Source organism: Podarcis cretensis (assembly GCF_951804945.1).
Source record: "Podarcis cretensis genome assembly, chromosome: 4".
NCBI lineage: Eukaryota > Metazoa > Chordata > Lepidosauria > Squamata > Lacertidae > Podarcis > Podarcis cretensis.
The window spans coordinates 4963530-4989674 of NC_137173.1; the positions used below are offsets into that span (position 1 = coordinate 4963530).

Sequence of the window (26145 nt, forward strand, 5' to 3'; positions counted from 1 at the left end):
TGGTGCCCCGCAAGACGAATGCCTCGCAAGACGGAAAACTCGCTAGACAAAAGAGTTTTCCGTTTTGGAGGTGCTTCGCAAAACGAATTTCCTATGGGCTTGCTTCGCAAGATGAAAATGTCTTGCGAGTTCCTGCGTTTTTTTTTTCCTTTTTCCCCCCTTTTTCTAAGCCGCTAAGCCGCTTATCCGCTAAGCCGATAAGCCGCTAAAAGCCGCTAAACCGCTAATAGCGCTAATCCGCTAAGCCGTCAATGGGCTTGCTTCGCAAGACGAAAAAACTGCTAGACGAAGAGCCTCACGGAACGGATTCTTTTTGCCTTGCGAGACACCACTGTACCTTGCTTTTTTTCAGGGACTCGAGGTGGCTCACAGAATAGATAAAACCAACAACAGCAGACAGAATATTATTGGCACAAAAATGGAAACAGGAAGAATTACCAACGATAGAAGAGTGCCAAATGAAATTAATGGACTATGCAGAATTAGATAAGATGACAGGAAGGATTCAAAACCTGCGGGACCAGAGATTCTTAGAGGACTGGAGTAAATATTTGAATTATTTGAAAGGAACTTTAATAAACAGATTATGCTAGTAGGAAGCAAGAAGTTTAGTAAGGAGGATTGTGCGAAATATTGCAATAAAGACTATGAAGAGATTTATTAGTTAAGGACAATTAAAAGTAATAGAGAAATTAAGAAATGTACACACTTTGGTTTTGGAACGGACTTCGGAAACAGACTAAGCTTGAGCACCAAGGTACCACTGCATTAAAAATTTGATGTAAATTGATTAATTTTTTAAAAAAAGCTACCAAAATTAATTGGCAATGGAAACGCAACCGAGCTCAGGAAGAACCAACCGCTCAGCTGGCAGGGGGGTGGAATTTGCTCTGCAAGACCCACATTGCGGTGCAGGAAGGGAGCATTGCAGAGGGGTGCTTTCTAGCCCAACCCCAGAAGATGCCAAGCCCCCACAAGCCGGGATTTGAGTTTCCCAGAGCTGGAGAAGTACCTGCCGGACGCTCTCACCTTTCCGATGCATTTGACCCACTCCCGGATGGCCTCGGGACAGTCCAGTCCAAAGAGGTAGAGTCTCTCCGCTTCTATATAGACCTCGAAAGTGCAGGCGAACCTACGGCAAAAGACAGAGAGGAAACGTCAGGGAGAGGAGGAGGTGAATCGGGGAAAGGCCTTCTCCCTCTCGTGTAATACTAGAACTGGGCGGCATCCGAGGAAGCTGAACGTGGGGAACATTCGGGACACTGGAAGACACAAGATCTACCCACCCGGGAAGAATGGCAGATGAAGGTGATGGACTACATGGAATTGGCGGAAATGACTGGCAGAATCCGAGACCAGGGAGAAGAGTCGGTGGAAGAAGATTGGAAGAAATTTAAAGATTAATTTACAGAAATATTGTAAAATTAAGGAATGTTAGAAAGATGTTGGAATGAAATTACATGGCTTTAGCAGAAATGTTACAAAGAACTAAGTATAATAGATTGTAATTGGATTAAAGGAAAAAATAATGTTAGAATTTGTTAATTTAAATGATAAGACAGAAGTTTGAGGAAGATGGAAAGGATTTGCTGAAACAATCGAAGTGGAATACAAAAAAAGGGAGGTGAGAGGAGGTCGCTGAAACAAGTAAAAGAAAGTTAATAACATTGAAAGTATAGGTTGTGTTTTTTCCTTTTTTAAAAAAATGTGTTTGTTTTATTTTTGTTACGTATATGTAATATTTTTGTTTTTGTATTGTATTGTATGGTTTTGTTATGTTTAATTCTTTTTCTTTTTCCTTTCTGTAACTTTCAAAACTTTAATAAATATTATTTTTTTAAAAAAAAACATTCGGGACAAATAAATTTTCCTTTTTCACGCAGCACAGAGTTAAACTGCGGAACTCCCTGCCACAGGAGGCAGGAATGGCCACCAAACCTAGACGGCTTTAAAAGAAGACTGGACAAATTCTTGCAAGAGGAGAGGGATAGCGATGGCTACTCCACGGTCTGGAGCAGGAATGCGTCTGGGCTCCAGTTGCTGGAAACCACCAGAGGGGAGAGTTGGTCCTGAGTTCGGATCCTGCTAGCAGGCTTCACACAATAGGCACCTGGTCAGCCACTGTGAGAAGAGGATTCTGGCTTTAGTAATATGGGCCGATGCCTTGACTTGTTTCTTGGCCCCGGCAAATTCTGAAAATTAATCAGGACGGATGCCCTCCACTTAATTGGAGAAGGATCCAGCCCACATTTGATGCATGTGACTTCCCCCCAAAGTCCTGGGAAACATAGTTTGCCAAGGTGTTTTTTTTATGGTGGTGTCATTTTACTACTGTGGGATGTGAAACACAAGAGCAGTCAAGTACAACATTCCTAGAGTGAACATGTTTGCACATGAGGAGGAATGCTTGTCCAGCCAGCAGCTAAACTTCCAGTTTCCTTCTGGGCTGGGACAGACTTCCTCTGCATGTGACTAGAGGTGGGCGTGGCCTCACCTGTGTAGGTAACGACAAAAGCACAGGGCGGGGCAGCCATCTCTCTCTCTTTCACCACATGCATCGAAGAAGCAACATCTGATTAGCCAAAGATGCTCTCTTGCCTTCCAGCCAAGAGAGGATAAAGGGACTGTCTTCTTATGAGATAGTTTCCAGGTATATGTTATTTTTCTAATCTAAGTCTGCCTTCTGGGATCCAATTGTGAACAGAATGATGTGTGAGTAAACCTTTTTATACTTTTATAGATGACTGTGTAGTGTCTTATCTTTTATGAGGGAATAAGGGGGAAATACCAGAACAGTTATTATGGAGGCTTTAGCAAGCCTGAGCAAAAACATCCGCTGCAAGTTTAAAAAGGGGAATGTTACTCTGCTAAGTTATGAAACTTGTTAACACAAGTTGGAAAGGCTATAATCAAAAAAATATATCCTCTCCTGCATCCCTGAACATTCCCACAAGTACCTGCATTTCAAGGGATCATTTTTATATGGATTCCGTTCCGTTACAGTTTAATTGCTTCTTAGCTACGATCCTTTATATGCTTTTGACCTTTTGCATTTTATCTGTGTCATTTGGTGGAAGCCCGTCCGGGGGGGGGGGAGGCAGGGCATAAATTAAACGGATGATTATAATGGTAATAATAATTATGGTCAGTTTCATTACTTAGGACCCCACTTCCTCAGTAGGGTGATGAACCAAGCATCCTACGCTGGGGGTACCCCTGACCCCTCCCCCATGCACAAAGGGGGCAGCCCCGCTCACCCGTGGGCCTCCGGGGGGTTATTCACCAGGCAGGCCACCTCCTGCATCCGGATCTCTCCGTTTGGCACGGTGCTGGTGTTGTTGTCGTAGTAGCTGAAGATGCCCTCGTGGAGCCGGCACCAGCGGCGGCTGAACTCTAAGTGGGGAAGGAGTCAAGCGTTAGCCAAAAAAGCGGAGAAAGGGAGAGGCATAGCTCAGCTCAGGGAGAGAACAAGACCCATTGCTGGAGCACGCTTCGAGGCAATGCAAGGAACGGTCCCTTATGGGTGGCTTCCAACACAATATTAAAATACAGTGGTGCCTTGCAAGACGAAAAGAATCTGTTCCGCGACTCTCTTCGTCTAGCGGTTCTTTCGTCTTGCAAAGCAAGCCCATTGACGGCTTAGCGGATTAGCGCTATTAGCGGCTTTTAGCGGCTTTTAGAGGCTTTTAGCGGCTTTTAGCAGCTTATCTGCTTAGCGGATAAGCAGATAAGCGGCTTAGGGGCTTAGAAAAAGGGGGGGGAGGGGAAAAAAACCACAGGAACTCGCAAGACATTTTCGTCTTGCGAAGCAAGCCCATAGGAAATTCGTTTTGCGAAGCACCTCCAAAATGGGAAACCCTTTTGAATTGGAACATCTTTGCAGGAGAGCAGGAAATGAAACTAGAGAAAAATGAGGAGAGAGGACAACAAAATCAATATGAACAATAAGAATCGGACAAAAAAAAATGGACTTTTTTGAGATAGAATTTCTTCCAAGACTGGACGCTTGAAACCAAAGATGATTAAAAAGATGGCAAAGACTATTTAAAAAGACGGCAAAGTGGATTTCTGAAGGATTTCGGCCTAGATGTGGGATCTCCAGGATGACAACAGGCATTGATGGACATTGGGGAACGCAACCGGGAAAGGGGGGAGGGAAATTTGGAATCCAAAGGGTGTTAAACTATACTTTATTCTTTTTTCTATCTTTTTTTAAATTTTAATCTGTTCTGCATACTAAAGTGGGGAACTCGTGGAAGGGAGCGGGGTCGATATTAGGGGAGGGAAAAACATTTTTAATATTGGGTTAATTGTAATAAGTTTAAAACTTGGGGTAAGAACTTGTTGAATTTATTTGAAAGAATTGGAATACAAAAGGGGGTGGGGTGGGGAAGTCCTGGAAAAATGTTAACGAAAATAAGATTATAGAATGGATGTTCTATTTTTTCATTTTTCTTTTTTGTCATATTTGAAAATGCTTAATAAATATTATTAAAAAACAAAAAGGGAAACCCTTTCGTCTAGCGGGTTTTCCGTCTTGCGAGGCACTCGTCTTGCGGGGCACCACTGTACCATATTTTTCGCTCCATAGGGCGCACCGGACCATAGGGCGCACCTAGTTTTTAGGGGGGGAATAAAAAAAATTATTCCCCCCCCCCCGCCAGCCCCAAAGAGCAAAGAAGCCAAGACAGCCAGCGGGATCCATCCCGCTGGCTGCCTTGGCTTCCTCTTTAGCCGTGCACAACCTATCCAGCCGGGAGAGGCTGCACGCGGCATTTGGATGGATCCCGCTTGCTGTCTTGGCTTCGTTTTTAGCCGCGGGGCTGGGCCGGGGGAACCCCGAGCTGCCCCTGACCCCAGCCCCAGAACAGGTCCAGGAGCGGCGGCAAGGTTGCGCACAGCCTTGCTGCCGCTCCCAGAGGTTGCGGGGCTGGAGGCGCACTCCAAAGGCTTGGGGATAGCTGCCTGAAGCCTGGGGATCGTAGCGGGAGTTGGCACTGCACTCCCCGGGATTCAGGCTGCTATCCGCAAGTCTTTGGAGTGCGGGGGGAACACTTGCTGCGCACTGACGCCTCTCGCTCTCCAGGCTTCAGCGAAAGCAACGCAAAGCCTTCATTTTTTTAAAAAAAAAAATAATTTTTATTAACTGGCCAATCACATCAAATTAAATCACATCATATAAATTCCGAATTACAAAGCCAAAATTTTAAATTTTGTTGGGGGAACCCATACTTCAAGATCCAAAGGGGAATTCAGATCATCTTCTTATTACTGCGTTAATGTCCAAATCAGTCCCAATCAGTCCAAACAAAGTTCATAATTCTATCCAGTCTTATCTCGGTGTTGCCACATCATATCTTGTTCGTATAATTTCTCTTTTTCCTTTACGATCTCTTCTGTTAGTCTCCTTAAGCCGATAGCAAGTGTAATAATCCTGTGTGGATTTCCCGTTCCTCCACTAAGTCCAGATGGTTTCCATATATCTCCTTCGTAGATAACATCACTTTATCCATCGTAAATTTTGGCATTTGTCGCTCTTAAGTCCCACCGAGGAGTTGATTCACGATATGTAAACAACTCTATTTCTCTCTTTCTCCTCCCAGACCCAAGAGCTCCCACAATGCCTCACAAAATGGCGAATGGCATTTTTTCCTGACTGCGTCACTCCAAAACTCTTAGCTTTCCAGCTTCATCTTGAAACATTGCTTTGGATCGAAAGTTTATCTCCACACAGCCTTAAATCCACAGCTTAAGTCCTTAATTTCTGACTCATTAGGGGAGGGGGATTCTTGTTAAATCACATAAAAAGGTAGAGGCAGGTCTTTCCCCCCCTCCCCCCTCAGTCATTACCGTATCTTGACGTTCTTCTCGTACTTTATTGTTGTCTTGTTATCAGAGATCTCTTCTGTCAGCAGTATTTACTCCCCATTTTCCTTGATGTATGTGCAATTAATCATGTCCAAATTATTTCTTTTAAAGATCATTGCAACCAGCGGCGCGAATCGGGGACGGCGTCGAGGAGTGCCGAAAATCCCACAGGAGGGCTTTGTGCCTAGTGCCCCCACCCCCACAAATTCGGGGGTGGTATAGGGCACAGCAGGCAAGGGCCGTCCCCCCCCCCCATAATCCTGGGGGGTTAAGGAGGCTAATTACCCCCATCATAGCCTCCAAATTACCTCGTGTGGGTCGGAGAGATGTTATTGTCAGCCATCTTCCGATGCGCCACCTAGTGGCTCCCCCAGCAACGCGAAGCCTACGGAGTGCGGAGGGAGTGCTCCCTCTGTGCTTCGGAGGTTTCCAGTTGCTATCGATGAAGTCAAGGAGCCTGCATTCGCTCCATAGGACACACACACATTTCCCCTTCATTTTTGGCGAAAAAATACGGTACTTTTCTGCTATGGAGGTGCCAAAACATGTGCCCTGCCTTCAGAGCCCAACAAGTAAACACACCCAAATCAATGGACCTAAATCGGTCACGCCCATTAATTTTTTTCCGGCGGGTCCACTTGACTAACGCTCGACCCTTATCACTTAAGCTGCCATCCCGTCTTGAGAGATTTCGGCAGGTTATCAGCAGCCCACCCCCTTGCACTTTCAGAAACGCTGCTGGAACCATGAGGTCTAGCAACTTGCTCAAAAAGGCAGGGCCGGATTGAGGTTTGATGAAGCCCTCAGCTACTGAAGGTAATGGGGCCCTTTCTATGTCCAGCTGTCCTTTGCCAACAACAAATTGCCGCTGCTTTTTGTGCAGCCAATCTTAGGGGGTCCATGAGAGAGTGAAGTCAGTGATTTCGATCTCTGCTCCACGTTTCAGGGTTGCGTTTTCAAGCGGTGGCAATGCGGGGAGGAGAGTTGATGGCTTTTCTGCCGGCCATCAGCCTCTGCCCAGTATTCCTGAAGGAGCATCTCCACCCCCATCGTTCTGCCCGGACACTGAGGTCCAGCTCCGAGGGCCTTCTGGCGGATCCCTCATTGCGAGAAGCCAAGTTATAGGGAACCAGGCAGAGGGCCTTCTCGGTAGTGGCGCCCGCCCTGTGGAACTTCCTCCCTTCAGATGTGAAGGAAATAAGCAGCTATCTTCTTTTTAAAAGACATCTGAAGGCAGCCCTGTTTAGGGAAGTTTTAAATATTTAATGCTGTATTGCTTTTAACACTCGATTGGGAGCCGCCCAGAGTGGCTGGGGAAACTCAGCCAGATGGGCGGGGTATAAATAATAAATAATAAATTATTATTATTATTATTATTATTATTAGAAACCTGCCTCGGTGCCCCCCTCCCCCCCTTGCCTTACCTTCCCGTGATTTCTGTTCGTGGACCAGCTTGGCCATGGAGGGTGCCTTGTAGAGGAAGCCGTTGTGAGCAACAGAAGGCAGAATGATGGAGTAGTGCTTCTCTATGTTGGTGCCCATGTCCAGCTGAGGGGTCTCTGCCAAGGCAAGAGAGAAATGGGGTGAGCGGCAGGCTGGAGTCACAGGGCAGGGAGCATTGGGCCTGGAGAAGAGGAGATGGAGTCACATCTCCAAAGGGCTGCCCCATGGAAGATAGAAACATAGAATCATAGAGTTGGAAGAGACCACAAGGGCCATCAAGTCCAACCCCCTGCCAAGCAGGAAACACCATCAGAGCACTCCTGACATATGGTTGTCAAGCCTCTGCTTAAAGACCTCCAAAGAAGGAGACTCCACCACACTCCTTGGCAGCAAATTCCACTGTCAAACAGCTCTTACTGTCAGGAAGTTCTTCCTCATGTTTAGGTGGAATCTTCTTTCTTGTAGTTTGGAACCATTGCTCCATGCCTGAACTCAAATGACGACAAAAGAGATTCCAGCAAAACGTCGGGAAGAACTTTTGGATGGCAAGAGCCATTCAACACTGGGCTCCCTCGGGAGCTGGTGGGCTCTCCTTCCTTGAAGGTTTTTAAGCAGAGGTTGGGTGGCCACCTGCCACCGATTATTTAGCTGTGATCTCTGCATTTCGGGGGTTGGACTAGATGACCCTCAGGGTCCCTTCCAACTCGACGATTCTATGATTCTATGACAGCACCATTCATGTCCCTCCATCACCGCTACCATCAGACAAGCTGGGCAGCGTGCAGAGGAGGGCACCAAGATGATGAAGGGTCTGTTATAAAGAAAAAGAAGAAACATTTTATCATATGTGGTGCGACCACATATGATACCGTTAAGTGTATGTGAGTCTGTTCCTTGTGCCTCTGTCATTTTAGAAATGTTTAAGGGGTGTTTTTAAAATTGTGTTTAAAATTGGCCACAACATCCACAGACTGCCTTTCTTAAGCGTGAATAGTTTAAAAATGCAAGCTTGCTTCAAATTTTAGTTTAAAGAAGCCATGTTGGACCTGATCAACTTAAACATGGCATGTTTTTAACACTGGGAGCTGCCCAGAGTGGCTGGGGAAACTCAGCCAGATGGGCGGGATATAAATAATAAATTATTATCATATTATTATTGTTATTATTGTTATTATTTGACAGTGGAACAATATCCCTTGGGAGGCGATGGTCTCTCCTTCCTTGGAGGTTTTCAAGCAGAGCTTGGACGGCCGTCTGTCATGGAGGCTTGAGTTGTGATTCCTGCATTTCAGGGGGTCAGACTAGATGACCCCTGGGGTCCCTTCCAACTCCACGATTCTGTGATTCTGCCTTCCTTTCCTCCCTTCCTGTAAAACCTCCTACTCCCCCCAACTCGGTTGCCCCTGCTCTTGACTGCTTCAGGGGCCCGAGCCGCCAAGCCAAACAGCCAAGGGGCGTGGGGGCCAGAGAATCGATGCAAACCAGATGTGCCGGGGGGGGCGGGGGAAGACCCATCAAAGCTTTGCAACGCGCGCTCAGCAAGCCTGTCTGTTTTTCCAGCCCACTCGCCTTTTGTTTTTCAAGCCGCTCCGTCACCGGCTCATCCATCTTCAGAGACAAGGCTTTTGGCCCTTCCTGCCAGTAATTGGCTCCGTGGGCTTTCCAAAAACCGAAAAGGGTGTGGGGAGAAATTTGGCCGAGGCGGGAGGGGAGTGGGGAAGGGTCAGAGTGGGGCTCTGCTGAGCTTGCCAAAAGCAGTGAGTCAGCCAAGCATCGTTCCGGGGAGGTGGCGAAAGAAGAACTTACGGCGGGGGGAGCAGGAAATTTGGGCTTGGTTTTTTGTCGTCCTGGCGGTGGGGCAGAGGGGCTTTTGTTCCAAGCCCTGCGCAGTCTGGATTCCCAGCAAAGCTTCTTCTCCACTTCCCAGAACAGACCCCCCCCCCCCATTTCTTACAATATCTGGTATTGCAGAGCTGGAGAAGGTACAGAACAGGGATGCTTCCTGCACTGCTGGGGGCTGCACTAGATGCCTCTAGAGGTCCCTTCCAACTCTACAGTTTGATGGTTCAATGACCCCGAAACTATCAAGAGGGGTGGACCAACTTCCCTACAAGAAAAGGTTGCAGCGTTTGGGACTTTTCAGCGTAGAGAAAAGGCGAGGAGAAGGCGACTTGATATAACGTGATGCCTAGCGTGGAGAAAGCAGAGAGAGAAAAGGTTTTGCTCCCTCTCTCGTAACACTTGTGGGCATGCCATAAAGCTGGATGTTGGAAGATTTGGGGCAGAGAAAAGGAAGGACTTATTCACGCAGCAGGTGGTTAAACTGTGGAACTCCCTGCCACAGGGATGGCCTCCAATCTGGAAGGCTTTAAAAAAGGACAAGACAAATTCATGGAGTAGCCTCAGGGGCTACTAGCCAAAAGGGCGGTGCTCTGCCTTCACAAATCGGAGGCAGCGATGCTTCGGATCCAGAAGCCACCTTTGATTCCTGCTGGTGGCTGTTATTTCCTTAAATACCAGCAAAATCTGAGATATTCCACTTTATGCCTCTGACACATTTTCAGGTCTGTTTTCAGGTTCCAAAAAAGAAGAAGGGGAGAACGATTCATTTCCCAAAAACCGCAAGAGAGGGTGCAAAGGAGAACGGTTTTGCAGGATTCTCTTTGCAGATAAAGCTCCCCTGCCTTTTTCTTCCATTCGGGGGGGGGGGGGGAAGGACCATGGATGGAAGATATGCCGGAACACCACACCCAATATCCATGTCCCTCCTTCCCAATTCTGATGTGCAGAGCTGAACTGCTGTTCCGAAATCTCCTGCTCAGATACAGCGGTTCCCCAAACAAAAATAAATGTGTAAATCATTGTTACTAGTTTCGACATTATTTTGTTATTGTCTTCCTTGGAGGGGGTGCAAACTGCTATTCTGAATGATTTTTTTTTTATAAGGTCGGGTGGCAGTCACTGGAGGAGGCGGTGGCTCAATAAAGTTTAGGAACCGCTGGTCTAGACCCTTTGCCCCCCACCCAAATGACTGTCTTTCCTGGTCAGCGTCCTCCCTGCATTCCCACTTCACTTCTTCGGAAAGCTGGACACAGACCTCTGCAGAGTTACAGAATCATGGAAATATAAAGTTGGAGGGCACCCTAAAGGTCCTCTAGTCCAACCCCCTTGCAATGCCCAACGCCCCCAAGAGCTGCTGCCAGTCAGAGCCGACCATCCTAGGCAGGCCCAGACGGGGGGGGGGGCATATGGGCCACTTGGCCCGGGCCTCTGATTCCAAAGGGGGCCTTGGTCAGCATATTTTTAAAATGCACTATTGTACATCTATATTTTCCATTTTGTCTTTATATGCAGATGCGGTTCAAGCCTTGAAATAAAATTATTTGTCAGCATAACTTTTGTGAAAATTATTTATATACTTATTTATAAGACTTCCGTTATCCCCAGGGTAAAAAAAAAAGGGGGAGCACATTATCAACCTGGCCGGGCCTCTGCCTGGCTCTGCAAGGCCCTGATCCTAGGCTAGGGTTTGACCTGGCATATGGGATACTGAAGCAGCCGACACCTGCTGCTTGCACCTTACATCTGAGGGTTGGTGCTTCCAAATGCACTGGGGAGAGAAATAGGTTTGGGAGCCAGCCCAGAAAACTCGGGACGACACAGCGCCCTTGCTTCCTCCTGCCTCATTTCCCCAGGCACTCGCTGTTCGGCTTGCAACACCCGCACGCCGACTTGCACGCCACCCTCCACTCCAGCCCCTCTGGCCAAATTCCTCTGCCCCTTTCCCCTCCTCACCGGAGGTCTTGTTGTGCAGCAGAAACTCCACCTGAAGCCTCCGGCCGGCCTGCTCCGCTAAGGCGATGGGCGAGGGGTAGCCGGGGTCGCCCGTGTAGCAGTTGACCTCAGCGCCGCAGAACAAGAGGGAGAGTGTCTCCGCCAGGTCACTGGTGGTCACGGCTGCGCACAGAGCCTGTGGGGGGGGGGATGACAAGGGGAGAGAGTTAGGCGCACCTGAGAGAGAGGAGGAGGGGAAGGAGGAGAGGGGGACGTCCGAACCTCTGCCCAGGCAGGTGCCCACAAACCATCCTCAAAGCAGCGCTGGCTGAGACGGCAGGACCCGTCCGAGGGAGACAGGAGCTGGTTGCACAAAGGAAGTTTTCAGCCTGAGAGAAGGCAACGGGCCTTTTATCTATCAGAAGGAGGCAAGGCACCCCACGGGTGGCATTCCAGAGTCCCTGGCCAGGAGGGTGGGGAGTAGACTTTGCTGCAAATGAGAAGCAGAGAAGCCCCGGGAGGGAGGGAGGGAGGGAGGGAGGGAGGGAGGAAGTGCTGCAATCTGATCCTGCAAGGTTAGATCCCACTGACTTGGCTCTGCCAGAGCGCAGATGGGAGGAGGGAGGGATGGAGGGGGGAGAGTCATGGGGAAACAACACACGAGCTGCAAAAACAGCGCATGGAACGCAGCTCTGGACTGCTCCCAAGCTCGCATTTTTTTAAAAGTGAAGGGCGACTCTTCCGCCGCCCCAGCTGAGGGCAGGGGGCGTACCTCATCCCCAGGCTCGTTTATGTTTGCATTGATTTACAGTGGTTAGGGGACGCAGGTGGCGCTGTGGGTTAAACCACAGAGGCTGGGGCTTGCTGATCGGAAGGTTGGCGGTTCGAATCCCCACGACGGGATGAGCTCCCGTTGCTCAGTCCCTGTTCCTGGCAACCTAGCAGTTCAAAAGCACAAAGTGCAGGTAGATAAATAGGTACCGCTCCGGCGGCAAGGTATACGGCATTTCCATGCGCTGCTCTGGCTCACCAGAAGCGGCTTAGTCATGCTGGCCACATGACCAGGAAGCTGTACGCCAGCTCCCTCGGCCAGTTACACGAGATGAGCGCCGCAACCCCAGAGTCAGCCACGACTGGACCTAATGGTCACCTTTACCTTTACAATGGTACCTTGGTTCTCAAATGCCTTGGTTCTCAAACAACTTAGAACCCATACACTGCAAACCCAGAAGTAAGTTTTCCGGTTTGCAAACTTTTTCCGGAAGCCGAACATGCTCCGTTTTGAGTGTTACGCTGAGGACTGTCTGTCTTCTCTATTTATTTTGCATTTTTGTTTTTGCGGCTCTTTTTGTTTTGTTTTTGTGACTGTGTGGAACCCAGTTCAGCTACTGATTGATTGATTGTGTGACTGCAGTACATTGATTATTGCTTTCATTTTATGAATCAAGGATCTTGTTAGATAGTAAAATTCATGTTAAATTGCTGCTTTAAGGATTGTTTATAAAAGTCTGGAACTGATTAATCCATTTTGCATGACTTTCTATGGTTTTGGAATGCTTTGGTTTTGGAACGGATTCCGGAACACATTAGGTTTGAGAACCAAGGTACCACTGTATTAAGCGTGGAAGTGGGATCGTCACAAAAAGGAGGAAGGCAAAGAATCCAATGCTGAAAGCATCCAGTGTCCCAGCCCAGAAGGACTAAAGTCCAAAGGATACAGCGCAGCTCCAAAGTAATAATAAAGAATAAATTGGTCCAAAGATTCCCTTGACATATAATAAGACTTTGCCCATGCTGTGCCTAATTCTACAGTGGTGCCCCGCAAGACGAACGCCTCGCAAGACGGAAAACCCGCTAGACGAAAGGGTTTTCCGTTTTGGAGGCGCTTCGCAAAACGAATTTCCCTATGGGCTTGCTTCGCAAGACAAAAATGTCTTGCGAGTTCCTGCGGGTTTCCCCCCCTTTTTTCCCCCTTTTCCTAAGCCGCTAAGCCGCTTATCAGCTGATCCGCTAAAAGCCGCTCAACCGCTAATAGCGCTAATCCGCTAAACCGTCAATGGGCTTGCTTCGCAAGACGAAAAAACCGCTATACGAAGAGCCTCACGGAACGGATTAATTTCGTCTTGCGAGGCCCCACTGTACTCATTTCATGTCGCCTCTTCCTTGCCTTCTCTCTGAACTAAGCAATTCCGATCGCACCCTCCAACGCTCATCAGTTTGCAATAAAAAGGGTCAGTCATCCCCAGAGCACAAAAGCAAACGTCCCGGAAGCCTTGCTCACTAAGCCCATAAGGGGGAAATCCAAAGCAGGGTACGATAATAATAATGAGTAGTGTATAAAAATCCCAGGAGTTCAAGCGACTGAGCTTGCAAGAGATGTTCAAACGATTCCAGCTTCTTTCGCGCATTCCTTCACAGCTTCCTGACAGCTCTCTGGGGCCAGGACATTTCCGAAGAAAAAATAAATAGGGGAGAGGCGCCGGTTTTCCACAGCCATAAAATGGCTCAGCGCACACCCTCGTGGCAGGAACACAGGAAGCGGCCTCATACACTTAGAAGCAGAGAACCACAGTGTCGGAAGGGACCCCTGAGGCTCATCTAGTCCCATCCCCGACATGCTCTGAATGATGCATCTGACGCAGGCGGTTTTCTTGAAATATGGCCCCCTTTTAAAAAATGCTCAAATGCAAGGCCCTGAGGACTGGCACTCACCAACTGCGCAGATGGGTTTATGGAGGAAATTGACGCATTTATCCCCTGCTCTGGGAATGAGGGTGGGAAAGGGGAACCAACTGCAGAAGAAAGAATAGCAATACTACTACTAAAAATACTAATACTAATAACCATGGGGGAAATGGTAGGGATTTCCTTGCTGTTGTTCTTTTAAAAGAAGATGTTTAAACTCAGCTTTGGAAGTGAGGGAACGGCACTCTGCACACACCCAGAGGCTATCTGCACCACGAGACACAACACTGCAAATCATTTCTCTTTGCCCAGCTCGTACAAGCTATGCACAAATTTCCTCGTTGCTTGGACACTGTTCTGGGCGTCTCGCCCAGAGCCGGATCTGGTGCAGGAGATGCAAGCCATAAGCGGAGGAAGTTCCACACACCCGCGCCCCCCCTTGTGCTATCCAGATGACAGCATCTGCCCACCTGCCGGTCCACAGGCCTGGGGGACCCAGCTTCTTAACCCTCGCCCTCCCTATCCAGGAACTGGCCTTAAACAGCTCAGGAGCACCTCTTGCCATATGAACCGACCCGGATATCATCTTCAGAGGCACTTCTCCATCTGCCTTCTCCCCAAGGTGGCAACACGAGAACAGGGCCTTTTCTATGATGGCTCCCCGTTTGTGTTTGATAACCATATGTTATGACTGTACTACAGGTATGACTGTACTACAATGGACACTTGGGTTGCAAACGTGATCCGTGCGGGACGCACGTTTGCAACCCACAGCGTTCGCAACCCGCAGCGGCACGTCTGCGCATGCGCGGGTTGTGATTCGGCACTTATGCGCATGCGCAAAGCACGATTTAACACTTCTGCACATGCACAACCCCCCAAACCCAGAAGTAACCCATTCCGGTACTTCCGGGTTTTGGCATGTCCGTAACCCAAAAAAACGCAACCTGAATCGTCTGTAACCCAAGATAGGACTGTATGTTTTTTTATGTGCTGGAAGCCACCCAGAGTGGTTGGGGCGACCCAGTTGGGCAGAGTGCAAATATATTTTTAAAAAAGATATTATTATTATTTAGCGAATTGACATCTGGTGCCGTTTAAAATGTGTTGTGGGAGGGGGGGATTTTTTGTTTTGCTTTTGTTTTGTTTTTTATTATGTGTTTTGTGTGATCCTTCTGTATTCTTCTGTGCAATATACAAATTCAGTAACTGAATAAATAAATAAATAGTTCTAATAATAATAATAATAATAATAGGAATATCCACCTTGTTGAGCTCCTCCTGGTTGCCAAAGAGCGGGTGGTAGCGCCGGTATTTTCCTTCCCTGTACTTTGCCACGAGGAAGCGGCGCCTTTCCTGGCTGTCGCTCCTGGGGTGGACTGCCTCGCTGGGGGGGACGTTGGCCGCCCAGAACTGGTTGGCCACTGCGTTGCCGATCTGCAGGAAGAGCTGAGGAGGCAAAAGGGGCAGGGATGTGAAGGCCGGCCATCTAGGGACAGGCTATGCGACTCATCTAGCCCAGGCTTCCTCAACCTTGGACCTCCAGATGTTTTTGGCCTGCAACTTCCATGATCCCTAGCTAGAGGGACCAGTGGTCAGGGATGCTGGGAGTTGTAGTCTTAAAACATCTGGAGGGCCGAGGTTGAGGAAGCCTGGCTTAGGCTGCTGAGAGTTGTTTGGAGACACACACACCAATCCCCTCCCAGTTCCCACAGTGGTTTAACAACCAGCCCCTCTTCCCTGGGAATTCTGGGAATTGTAACTCTGGGAGGGAGAATACAGGGTCCCCCCCCCAAAAAAAAACCCAACAACTTCTCAGTGCCCTTAACAAACTGCATCTCCCAAAATTCTTGACTATTTATAATAATATAATAATTTTTTATTTATACCCCACCCATCTGGCTGAATTTCCCCAGCCACTCAGGGCGGCTTCCAATCGAGTGCTAAAAACAATACAGCATTAAATATTAAGAACGTCCCTAAACAGGGCTGCCTTCAGATAGTGTTTTCGAAGCGACCAACATGAGTTTGAGCAAACTGCGGGAGGCAGTGGAAGACAGAAGTGCCTGGCGTGCTCTGGTCCAGGGGGTCACGAAGAGGCGGACATGACTAAACGACTAAACAACAACAACAAGCTGCTTATTTCATTGACATCTGATGGGAGGGAGTTCCACAGGGTGGGTGCCACTATCAGAATACCATTTAAAGTGGTATCATAGGTTTACCCAGCTGGGAAGAATGGCAGATGAAGTTGATGGACTATATGGAACTAGCAGAAATGACTGGCAGAATCCGAGACCAGGGAGAAGAGTTGGTGGAAGAAGATTGGAAAAAAATTAAAGATTATTTACAGAAATATTGTAAAATTAACGAATGTTAGAAAATGAAGGAATGATGTTATATGGCTTTAGCAGAAATGTGATAAGGAACTAGGTACAGATAGAGTGTTAATGTATTAAAGGGAAAAAATAAGGATGGAACATGTTAATATAAATTACAGGACAGGAAACAGAGGAAGATGGAAAGGAATTGCTGAAACAGTTATTTGAAGTGGAATACAAAAATGGGAGGAGGGAGGTGGTCACTGAAACAAGGGAATGAAAGATATGATTATGAAATTATCGGAGGTGTTTTTAATTGTTTTGTTTGTTTTGTTAATTTAATGTCTTGTGTAGTGTTTTTGTCTTTGTGATGTATTGTATTCTAATGTTTAATTTTTCTTCATTTTTGTATTTTCTTTATTTCTTTTTTTTATGTAATCTTTAAACTGTTAATAAATATTATTTAAAAAAAATAATAATGAAGTGGTATCATATGGTGTGAATACAGCCATGCCCCCCCCCCCCCCCGCAAAGAATTCCGAGAAGTGTAGTTTGTTAAGAATGCTGGAGCTGTTAGGACAGGCAACAAATATTGCTAATGTTGCTGATGATAGTAAATTGAGCTGAGATCTGTCCTGCAAAATTTGGAGAAGGGTGAATTCTGAAGGGTGATCCTGTTCCATTCTGGGAGGGGTGAATTGGGTCACAATACGGACCGAACAAACTTCTCTTCCATCGCTGGCTCGGGGGCCTGAGGTCCAACTCCCTGGGGCCCTGGGTGCCTGAGCACCCACAAACTTCCCCATGAAGGGGCTGAGCACCCACAAATAATAGCTCAAATAATGTAAAAGGTAAAGGTAAAGGTACCCCTGCCCGTACGGGCCAGTCTTGACAGACTCTGGGGTTGTGCGCCCATCTCACTTAAGAGGCCAGGGGCCAGCGCTGTCCGGAGACACTTCCGGGTCACGTGGCCAGCGTGACATCGCTGCTCTGGCGAGCCAGAGCCGCACACGGAAACGCCGTTTACCTTCCCGCTGGTAAGCGGTCCCTATTTATCTACTTGCACCCGGAGGTGCTTTCGAACTGCTAGGTTGGCAGGCGCTGGGACCGAGCAGCGGGAGCGCACCCCGCCGCAGGGATTCGAACCGCCGACCTTTCGATCGGCAAGCCCTAGGCGCTGAGGCTTTAACCCACAGCGCTACCTGCGTCAAATAATGTACCCCCCAAAAAATCACAGAATCGTAGAACTGTAAAGTTGGAACAGAGCCTGGGGAACATCTACTGCAACCCCCCTGCCATTTATCATTGAAAATGTGTAAAAGAGGCTTAGAAATGTAGGCATTGTGATGAATGTGAAATCTGCATTGCTGTCCAAATTGTTTTTTTTTTACAGTAGTGAAAAATGGTAGAGAACAGAGTTTAATGAATGAACTTCTGTGAGACTGACGCCCGTGGAAATGGACCCCTCCCTCCGTCTCTGCCCATTGGGGGAAATGATCACAAATATGTTTAATTCATGGCTCAGTCGGTAGAGTCTTAATCTCTGTGTCATGGGTTCGAGTCTCACACTGGGCAATAGATTCCTGCATTACAGGGGCTTGGGCTGGAAGACCCTCATGGTCTCAACTCTACGATTCTGGGATTCGACTCTATACAGTCAAAAACGCACAGACAAACAGACAAATGATTTCAGCTCAGGGCACCTTAAACCTCACAGCGCTTAGGAGCTGCATTAACATTAAAAGCCAGGCAGGCATTGCCGAGGGATGAGATCAGTCAGACACACCCAGCAGCATTGGGATGTGTTGGGACTCATTGCCAAGACCTCAGAACATCCAGTATTTACTATCATCAGCAACATTAGCAATAGCTGTTGCTTGATCCTCATCGGAAGGAACGACGGCAGATTAGAGCATATAAGAGAACAATTAGAAGCAGTATAACAAAATCACTATGATTTAGTGTGCCCTTTCTTTGCATAATTCATTAGCAAATAAATCATAGCGTAGCTAAATGGAGGGGTTATTTAATTATGTCCGACTCTTCGTGACCCCCTGGATCAGAGCACGCCAGGCACTCCTGTCTTCCACTGCCTCCCGCAGTTTGGTCAGACTCATGTTTGTAGCTTCGAGAACACTGTCCAACCATCTCGTCCTCTGTCGTCCCCTTCTCCTTGTGCCCTCCATCTTTCCCAACATCAGGGTCTTTTCCAGGGAGTCTTCTCTTCTCATGAGGTGGCCAAAGTCTTGGAGCCTCAGCTTCAGGATCTGTCCTTCCAGTCAGCACTCAGGGCTGATTTCCTTCAGAATGGATCGGTTTGTTCTTCTTGCAGTCCATGGGACTCTCAAGAGTCTCCTCCAGCACCAGAATTCAAAAGTATCCATTCTTTGGCGATCAGCCTTCTTTATGGTCCAGCTCTCACTTCCATACATCACTACTGGGAAAACCATGGCTTTAACTATACGGACCTTTGTTGGTAAGGTGATGTCTCTGCTTTTTAAGATGCTGTCTAGGTTTGCCATCGCCTTTCTCCCAAGGAGCAGGCGTCTTTTAATTTCGTGACTGCTGTCACCATCTGCAGTGATCATGGAGCCCAAGAAAGTAAAATCTCTCACTGCCTCCATTTCTTCCCCTTCTATTTGCCAGGAGGTGTTGGGACCAGTGGCCATGATCTTAGTTTTTTTGATGTTGAGCTTTAGACCATATTTGCGCTCTCCTCTTTCACCCTCATTAAAAGGTTCTTTAATTCCTCCTCACTTTCTGCCATCAAGGTTGTGTCATCTGCATATCTGAAGTTGTTGATATTTGTTGCAGGGGTTATATGTGACATAAATGATAATAGGAGGGGCAGAGGAACATTAGAAGAGCTTGGCTGCTGGATCAGGCCGTAGGGGGCCTCCGTTCAGCCCAGCATCCCGTTCCCTCTCCTCTCCTGCTATTTCCAAGCAACTGGCATTCAGAAGCATTCCTGGTATAGACAGTGCGGAGCAATGGTTAGCGTTTCAGATTAGGACCTGGCAGAGCAGAGTTCGAATCCCCCCCTCAGCCGTGAAGTTCACCGAGTGTGACCTTGGGGCCAGTCTCAGCCTTGCCCACCTCACAGGGTTGTTGGGAGTATAAAATGGGGAGGGGAAGAGTCACGTGCCCCAGCTTGAGCTCCTTGCAGGGAAACGGTGCTATATAAATGCAACAAATAATAATAATGAACGATAAAGGATATTAGCTCTGATTGTGGAGGTGGAATGATTAGTAGTCATTGTTAGTCTCCTCCTCTTCCACAAATTGGTCTAAATCTCTTTTAAAGTTGTCCAAGTTGGTGACCATCACTGCTTCCTGCAACAGTGAGTTCCATAGTTTAACTATGTGCTGGAAAATGCAGGACTTGATTAAATTTTAAAGTGGACCTAAAACCAAACCTTAAAGGAATGGCTTCCTCATTTTCCTACCCCCATACCAGCCTTTGCCAACCTCCAGCTGTTTCGGACTATTATTTATTGACTGCATTTATCCTGCCTCTTTATCCAAGGAGTTCCCCCTCTTCATTAAGTCCCCATAACAACCCTGCGAGGTAGGTTAGACAGAGAGGCAGGAGCTGGCTCCCAACGTCGCACCCAGTGAGCTTTATGGCTAAATGGGGCCTTGAACCCTGGTCTCTCCCAGGTCTAACCACTACACCGTACTGCCTACAACTCCCATCAGCCCCAGCTGGAAGTTTAAGCAAGGATGAGAATTTCAGATAAATAAGCCAGCGGTGGCCGGAAAACGCATCAAAATCATTGTCCCACCACATCCCAATTGTCTTGTACGGCAGTCCAAAATATCCAGAGGGTACCAGGTTGGACATGGCTGGGTTAAACTATGGGGGAATTCAGGAGCTGCCTTCTCACCAAGGGACTGAGACTAGATGTGCCCAAGCACAGTCAGGAAAGCGATCTAAACCCAGCTTGTTTTCCTCTACCCTCCTCATCCCTTTTTTCCTTTTGTGCCATCTTTCCAAACATGAGACAGCAGACAAGGACTTGCTTTTTAAAACAGATCTTATCTTGGGCTGGGGTTTCGTTGAGGGTGTTGCTGCTGTTGCTGGTTATCTCCCGCTTGGACTAATGCAATGCACTCTCCATGGGACTCCCTTTGAAGGTGACTCGGAAACTACAGCTAATCCAGAATGCGGCAGCTAGACTGGTGACTGGGAGCGGCCGACGGGACCATACAACACCGGTCCTCAAGGATCTTCACTGGCTCCCAGGACGTTTCCGAGCACAATTCAAAGGGTTGGTGCTGATCTTTAAAGCCCTGAACGAGAGTAGCCTTTTCTGTATTTGCCAGATGGGGTGGATTAAAAGGATTTCCCAAAGACACTCTGTGCAGAGCTGCTATCTTGTGAAAACTCTGCCCTCATGTGGAAGCATTGATGCATCTCTGAGATTTAAAGCAGCTTTGGTTTTTGAGAAATGAAGGCAGAACGTACAAAGGCAATTGGCTCATCCCGGGCCAAGGTCCAAAGTAAAAGGGCTTTAAAGTGGCATTTCAGGGAGAGGAAAAGTTCCTTGGTTCAAATCACCATCATTGTCATTCTGATTCCATAGTCGTTTAGTCGTGCCCGACTCTTTGTGACCCCCTGGACCAGAGCATGCCAGGCCCTCTTGTCTTCCACTGCCTCCCGCAGTTTCGTCAAACCTGGTAGCTTCGAGAACACTGTCCCACCATCTCATCCTCCGTTGTCCCCTTCTCCTTGCGCCCTCCATCTTTCCCTACATCAGGGTCTTTTCCAGGGAGTCTTCTCTTCTCATCAGGTGGCCAAAGTATTCAGGATCTGTCCTTCCAGTGAGCACTCAGGGCTGATTTCCTTCAGAATGGAGAGGTTTGATCTTCTTGCAGTCCATGGGACTCTCAAGCGTCTCCTCCAGCACCAGAATTCAAAAGCATCAATTCTTTGGCGATCAGCCTTCTTTATGGTCCAGCTCTCACTTCCATACATCACTACTGAGAAAACCAGAGCTTTAACTAGACGGACTATACTATACGGACCTTTGTCATCATCATTACTTGTCTTTATATCCGACTTTATTCTCCAAGGAACTCAAGGCGATGTACAGAGTTCTCCTCCTCTGCAAAGGACAACCCTGCAAAGTAGGTTGGACTGAGAGGCAGGGACCTTGTATCTCAAGGTCACCCAGGGAGTTTCATGGCTGTGTAGGGGTTTGTGTTTTTTTTGTTTTGTTTTTTAAAAAATGATATTTATTAAGATTTCCAAAAAAAAAAGGTTACAAAAATGAAAAAATAGAAAAGAAAAAGAAACAAGAAATACAAAATACAGAAAAAATAAAAACAGTTAAAAATAAATCCCTCTTTCTATGTCTTACAATTCATTTACTTGTTTCCATGACTTCCTCACACCTCCCTTTTTTGTATTCCTGTTCGAATAGTTAATTCAGCAAATCCTTTCCCTCTTTGTTTTATCTTGGTTCTTTATCTTAACATATTATAACATTATATTTTCATCTATTATCAATCCATTTATTACAAATTCCTTTTTAACCTTATTACTGAAGCCGCTTCGTTTCATTCCGACATCATTTTAACATTCATTAATTTTACAATGTTTCGGTAAATAGTCTTTAAATTTCTTCCAATCTTCTTCCACCAACTCTTCTCCCTGGTCTCAGATTCTGCCAGTCATTTCCACCAGTTCCATATAGTCCATTACTTTCATCTGCCATTCTTCCAGGGTGGGTAGATCTTTTGTCTTCCAATACTTTGCGATGAGTATTCTTGCTGCTGTTGTGGCGTAGATGAAGAAAGTTCTACCCTTCTTTAACACCAATTGGCCGACCATGCCCAGGAGAAAGGCCTCTGGTTTCTTCAGAAAGGTATATTTAAATACCTTTTTCATTTCATTATATATCATCTCCCAGAAAGCCTTAATCCTTGGGCACGTCCACCAAAGGTGAAAGAATGTACCTTCATTGTCTTTACATTTCCAACATTTATTATCGGGCAAATGGTAGATTTTTGCAAGCTTGACTGGCGTCATGTACCACCTGTATATCATTTTCATAATATTCTCTCTTAAGGCATTACATGCCGTGAATTTCATACCTGTGGTCCACAACTGTTCCCAGTCAGCTAACATTATGTTATGTCCCACATCTTGTGCCCATTTAATCATAGCAGATTTTACCGTTTCATCCTCAGTATTCCATTTCAACAGCAAGTTGTACATTCTTGATAATATCTTAGTTTTGGGTTCTAACAGTTCTGTTTCCAATTTTGATTTTTCCACCTGGAAGCCAATTTTCTTGTCCAAGTTGTAAGCCTCCCTTATTTGAAAATAATGAAGCCAATCTCGCACTTTGTCTTTTAATCTCTCAAAACTCTGCAATTTCAATTTGTCACCCTCCTGTTCCAAAATCTCCCAATATTTCGGCCATTTGGCCTCCATACTGAGCTTCATGGCTGCGTAGGGATTTGAACCCTGGTCTCCCCGAGTAGGTTCTCCTACTCAGACACCCTAAACACTGCACCATCCTGACACTTTTTCACAACAAATAGTCATACAATCTTAGGATTGTGGAGTTGGAAGGGAACCCAAGGGCTATCCAATCCAACCCCCTTCTGAATTCCTTGCTTTTTGCTCTCCAGCAATTAATTCCTTGCATCAATACTCTGGGATCTCCTTTAGGCCCTTTTTCTAGCAAATGAGCCTGCAGAGAGTGAAGAAGAAGTTTCGCTTTCTTCTTCCAAACGGGAGTGAACCCAACCAAAACCCCCTCTTTGCCTCTGCCTCCTAAACACCACCTTTCAAAAGCAGCTTGTCAGGAAGGAAGTGTAGAAATCCTCATAGAGGAAGACTGATCACCCTGCCCTAGGTCCCAACCCTCAAGTCTCTTCCTGCCCACGGCACCTTCTCACTTTCCTGTAACTTGCTCCCAAAATTATCACCCTTTCGGCAATGCAGAAGAATGCCAGCGTCACATAACGGTTAGAGCATCGGACTAGGACCTGGGAGACCGGGGTTTGAATCCCCACTCAGCCACCAAAGCTCACGGGTTGGCCTTGGGCCAGCCACTCACTCTCAGCTGAACCAACCTCACAGGGTTGTTAGGAGAAGATGCCACCTGGAACTCCTTGGGGGGGGGGGAGGTGGTACGATACGATAATCTTTATTGTCACTGTCCCATACAGAACAACGAAATTGAAGAAATCTACATTGGACATTCAAAAACCAACAAGACTGCTATTCCAACCTGGTTAGCACCCTAAAAACTCTGATACTCCCATAATTAAATACAAAATACTCCCATAGAGACTACCTTAAAGGTAAAGGGACCCCTGACCATTAGGTCCAGTTGTGGCCAACTCTGGGGTTGCGGCGCTCATCTCACTTTATTGGCCGAGGGAGCCGGCATACAGCTTCCAGGTCATGTGGCCAGCATGACTAAGCCGCTTCTGGCGAACCAGAACAGCACACGGAAACACTGTTTACCTTCCCGTCGGAGTGGTACCTATTTATCTACTTGCACTTTGACGTGCTTTCAAACTGCTAGGTGAGCAGGAGCTGGGACCGAGCAACAGGAGCTCACCCCGTTGCAGGGATTCGAACCGCCGACCTTCTGATCGGCAAGTCCTAGGCTCTGTGGTTTAACCCACAGCGCCACCCGCGTCCCTAGAGACTCCTTACACTGCGTTTAAAACCAAAATCGCATTTGGGTAGAAACTGTTTCTCAGGCGGCTGGTCCTAGTCTTTATAACCCTGTACCTTCTTCCAGAAGGCAGAAGCTGAAAGAGATCATTTCCAGGGTGCACACTGTCCTGCGCTATCTCAGCAGCTTTCTTATGGCACCTGGAAGTGTAGATTTGATCCAAGGTGGGAAGAGGGCACCCAATTATTCTCTCCGCAGTCTTTACAACCCTGGACAGCATTGTTTTTTCCCTGATCATGCAGCTCCCAAGCCACACACACAGACCATAAGTTAATACACTCTCCACAGTACAATGGTGAAAATGCCATCCACAGGTCCTTTGAGAGATTATTTTTCCAGAGGAGTCTCAGAGAATATAACCTCAAATGCCATAAATAAATACAGATGATATTAGAGCTTCCCTGGGACATGTGGTCGCAAGTTCCCTCGCTCCTTTCCAGCCCCTTAATTCCCCACCTCAATCAGCTCCTCCGTCCAGACTTTCTTATCCATCTTGAGGCTCCGGACTTTGGTGACGTTGGGTCCCAGACCGCGGTGTTCTCCTGTGTCGGGAAGGAGAGGAACAATTTTTGAAAAGGCGCCGCATTCCAAAATCGCAGCACGGAGGCCTGGCGAGACAGGCAGGGAGGTCTTCCCCACTCGCTGACCTCAGTTTCTCGCTCCGTACACTTGCAAGGAGCAACGTCGCTTAAGGGAAAGAGAGGATGAAAAAGAGCCAGAAGAGATACACTTAAAAAAGAGCTTCAGCTATAATTACACTTTCTGCAAGCTGAGCAACAACTCCATATGGAAAGCTTGCAGCATTCAGGACTTTCAAGTCTAGATTCCCCAATGCCTGCGGGAAACTGGGAAACAGGATCCGGGCACAAGAGCAACTCTCTCCTGACTGTGGTTTCCAGGAACTGGAATTTGAGAAGCATTGCTTTTTAAAAAATAGTTTTATTTATAATTTTCCAACAACACACAATGACAGTATTCAAGCTTCCCTTCCCCCCTTCCATGATGTCCTTTATCAAAACCTGCTCTGCTGCATATTTCCATCAGACCATACCTGCTTCTGCTCATCTGTTACCTTTTCATACTCGATATACTTTCTACTGCTGGAATTATCTGGATTTAGGAGGATTGCTGCCTCCGACGGGGGAGGCAGAGAATAGCCATCCTGGCTAGCAGCTGGTAGCCCCCTCCTCCTCCATGAATTTGCCTAATCCTCTTTTAAAGCCATCCTAGTTGGCAATCCCCACTGCCTCATGTGGCAGGGAGTTCCAAGGTTTAACCAGGAAGAAAGGCTTCCTTTTGTCTGCCCAGATCAACGAGAAGCACTGCGGGACCCCTTTTCATCCGATGAATCTTTCAAAAAGTTGCTTGGCCTGTTTTCTATTTGTTTTATGGTTCTCTTTGGTAGGCTATCTTGAAAACCTAGATTAAGAAAATGATGGGGGGCAGAGAGAATCAAATCGTTCCTTACCTGCGCATCTCTTGCAGATGACCACACAGAGGTTGATGGAGCCCCAGTCAGGTTTTGGGGAGCCGCAGTCAGCGCAGAAGCAGTTTTCCTCCACCTTCCAAATCCTCTCGGCCACCTCAAAGTTGGAAAGTGCTTCGGCGATGGACTGCTGCATGGCCTCCACCCATTCCTCCTTCTCCTGGTCAGATTCTGCAATGAAGCTGGGAAAGGCGAGAAGAGGAGCGGGTTAGGGATTGAGGACCAATCCTGTGCGATATCTAGGACTGAGGGGAGGAATCTGGAAGTGGAACAGATGGAGGCTAAACAGGAGCAGCGGCCAGAACCGGCAGCAGGTGGGTCAGAGCTAGCAAATTCTGGTTTGGGTCATATGCTCCCTTCCTGCGGAGTTCTGCAATGACAAAATGTAACTATGCAAGAATAAAATAAAAAAAATTCCTTCCAGTAGCACCTTAGAGACCAACTAAGTTTGTTCTTGGTATGAGCTTTCATGTGCATGCACACTTCTTCAGATACACTGAAACAGAAGTCGCCAGACCCTTCTATATAGTGAGAAGGTGGGGAGGGGGTTTTTCTCAGAAGGGTGGTGGGCATGGGTGATAGGCTGATGGGGTGGTAAACCTGTTGAGGACTGTTAACGACTGCAGTTGGTCTTACAGGAAAAAGGAAGGGGTGAAATGGCTAAAAATAGCTTTATCATGTCTACTGAGATAAGAATCCAATGTCTTTGTTCAGACCAGGCTTCTCCATGGTTTTAAGTTTGGTAATAAGTTGTAATTCAGCAACTTCTCTTTCCAGTCTATTTCTGAAATTCTTTTGTAATAAGACAGCTACTTTGAGATATTGTATAGAATGTCCTGGGAGATTGAAGTGTTCTCCTACTGGT

At 47.1% G+C, this 26145-nt stretch overlaps 1 protein-coding gene and 1 long non-coding RNA gene across 9 annotated transcripts in view; one reads left to right on the forward strand and one right to left on the reverse strand.

The window, feature by feature from the left end:
- LOC307215200 overlaps nucleotides 1-26145 on the forward strand; it is a 244378-nt gene that overhangs the window by 168833 nt on the left and 49400 nt on the right. The gene's annotated exons all lie outside the window — the stretch shown is intronic.
- Nucleotides 1-26145, reverse strand: part of ARAP1 (ArfGAP with RhoGAP domain, ankyrin repeat and PH domain 1) — a 156846-nt gene that overhangs the window by 40258 nt on the left and 90443 nt on the right. For all 8 annotated transcript variants that reach the window (XR_013838246.1, XM_079973315.1, XM_079973317.1 and 5 more), the window contains 7 exons: nucleotides 25263-25462; nucleotides 24251-24336; nucleotides 15037-15219; nucleotides 11107-11281; nucleotides 7293-7427; nucleotides 3258-3393; nucleotides 1030-1132 (listed from right to left, as the gene is read on the reverse strand). Coding sequence is in view for 7 of the 8 variants with exons in the window: in XM_079973315.1 (XP_079829441.1) it covers nucleotides 1030-1132; nucleotides 3258-3393; nucleotides 7293-7427; nucleotides 11107-11281; nucleotides 15037-15219; nucleotides 24251-24336; nucleotides 25263-25462 (1018 nt within the window). In the remaining variant the exon portion in view is untranslated. The remainder of the gene's footprint in view (nucleotides 1-1029; nucleotides 1133-3257; nucleotides 3394-7292; nucleotides 7428-11106; nucleotides 11282-15036; nucleotides 15220-24250; nucleotides 24337-25262; nucleotides 25463-26145) is intronic.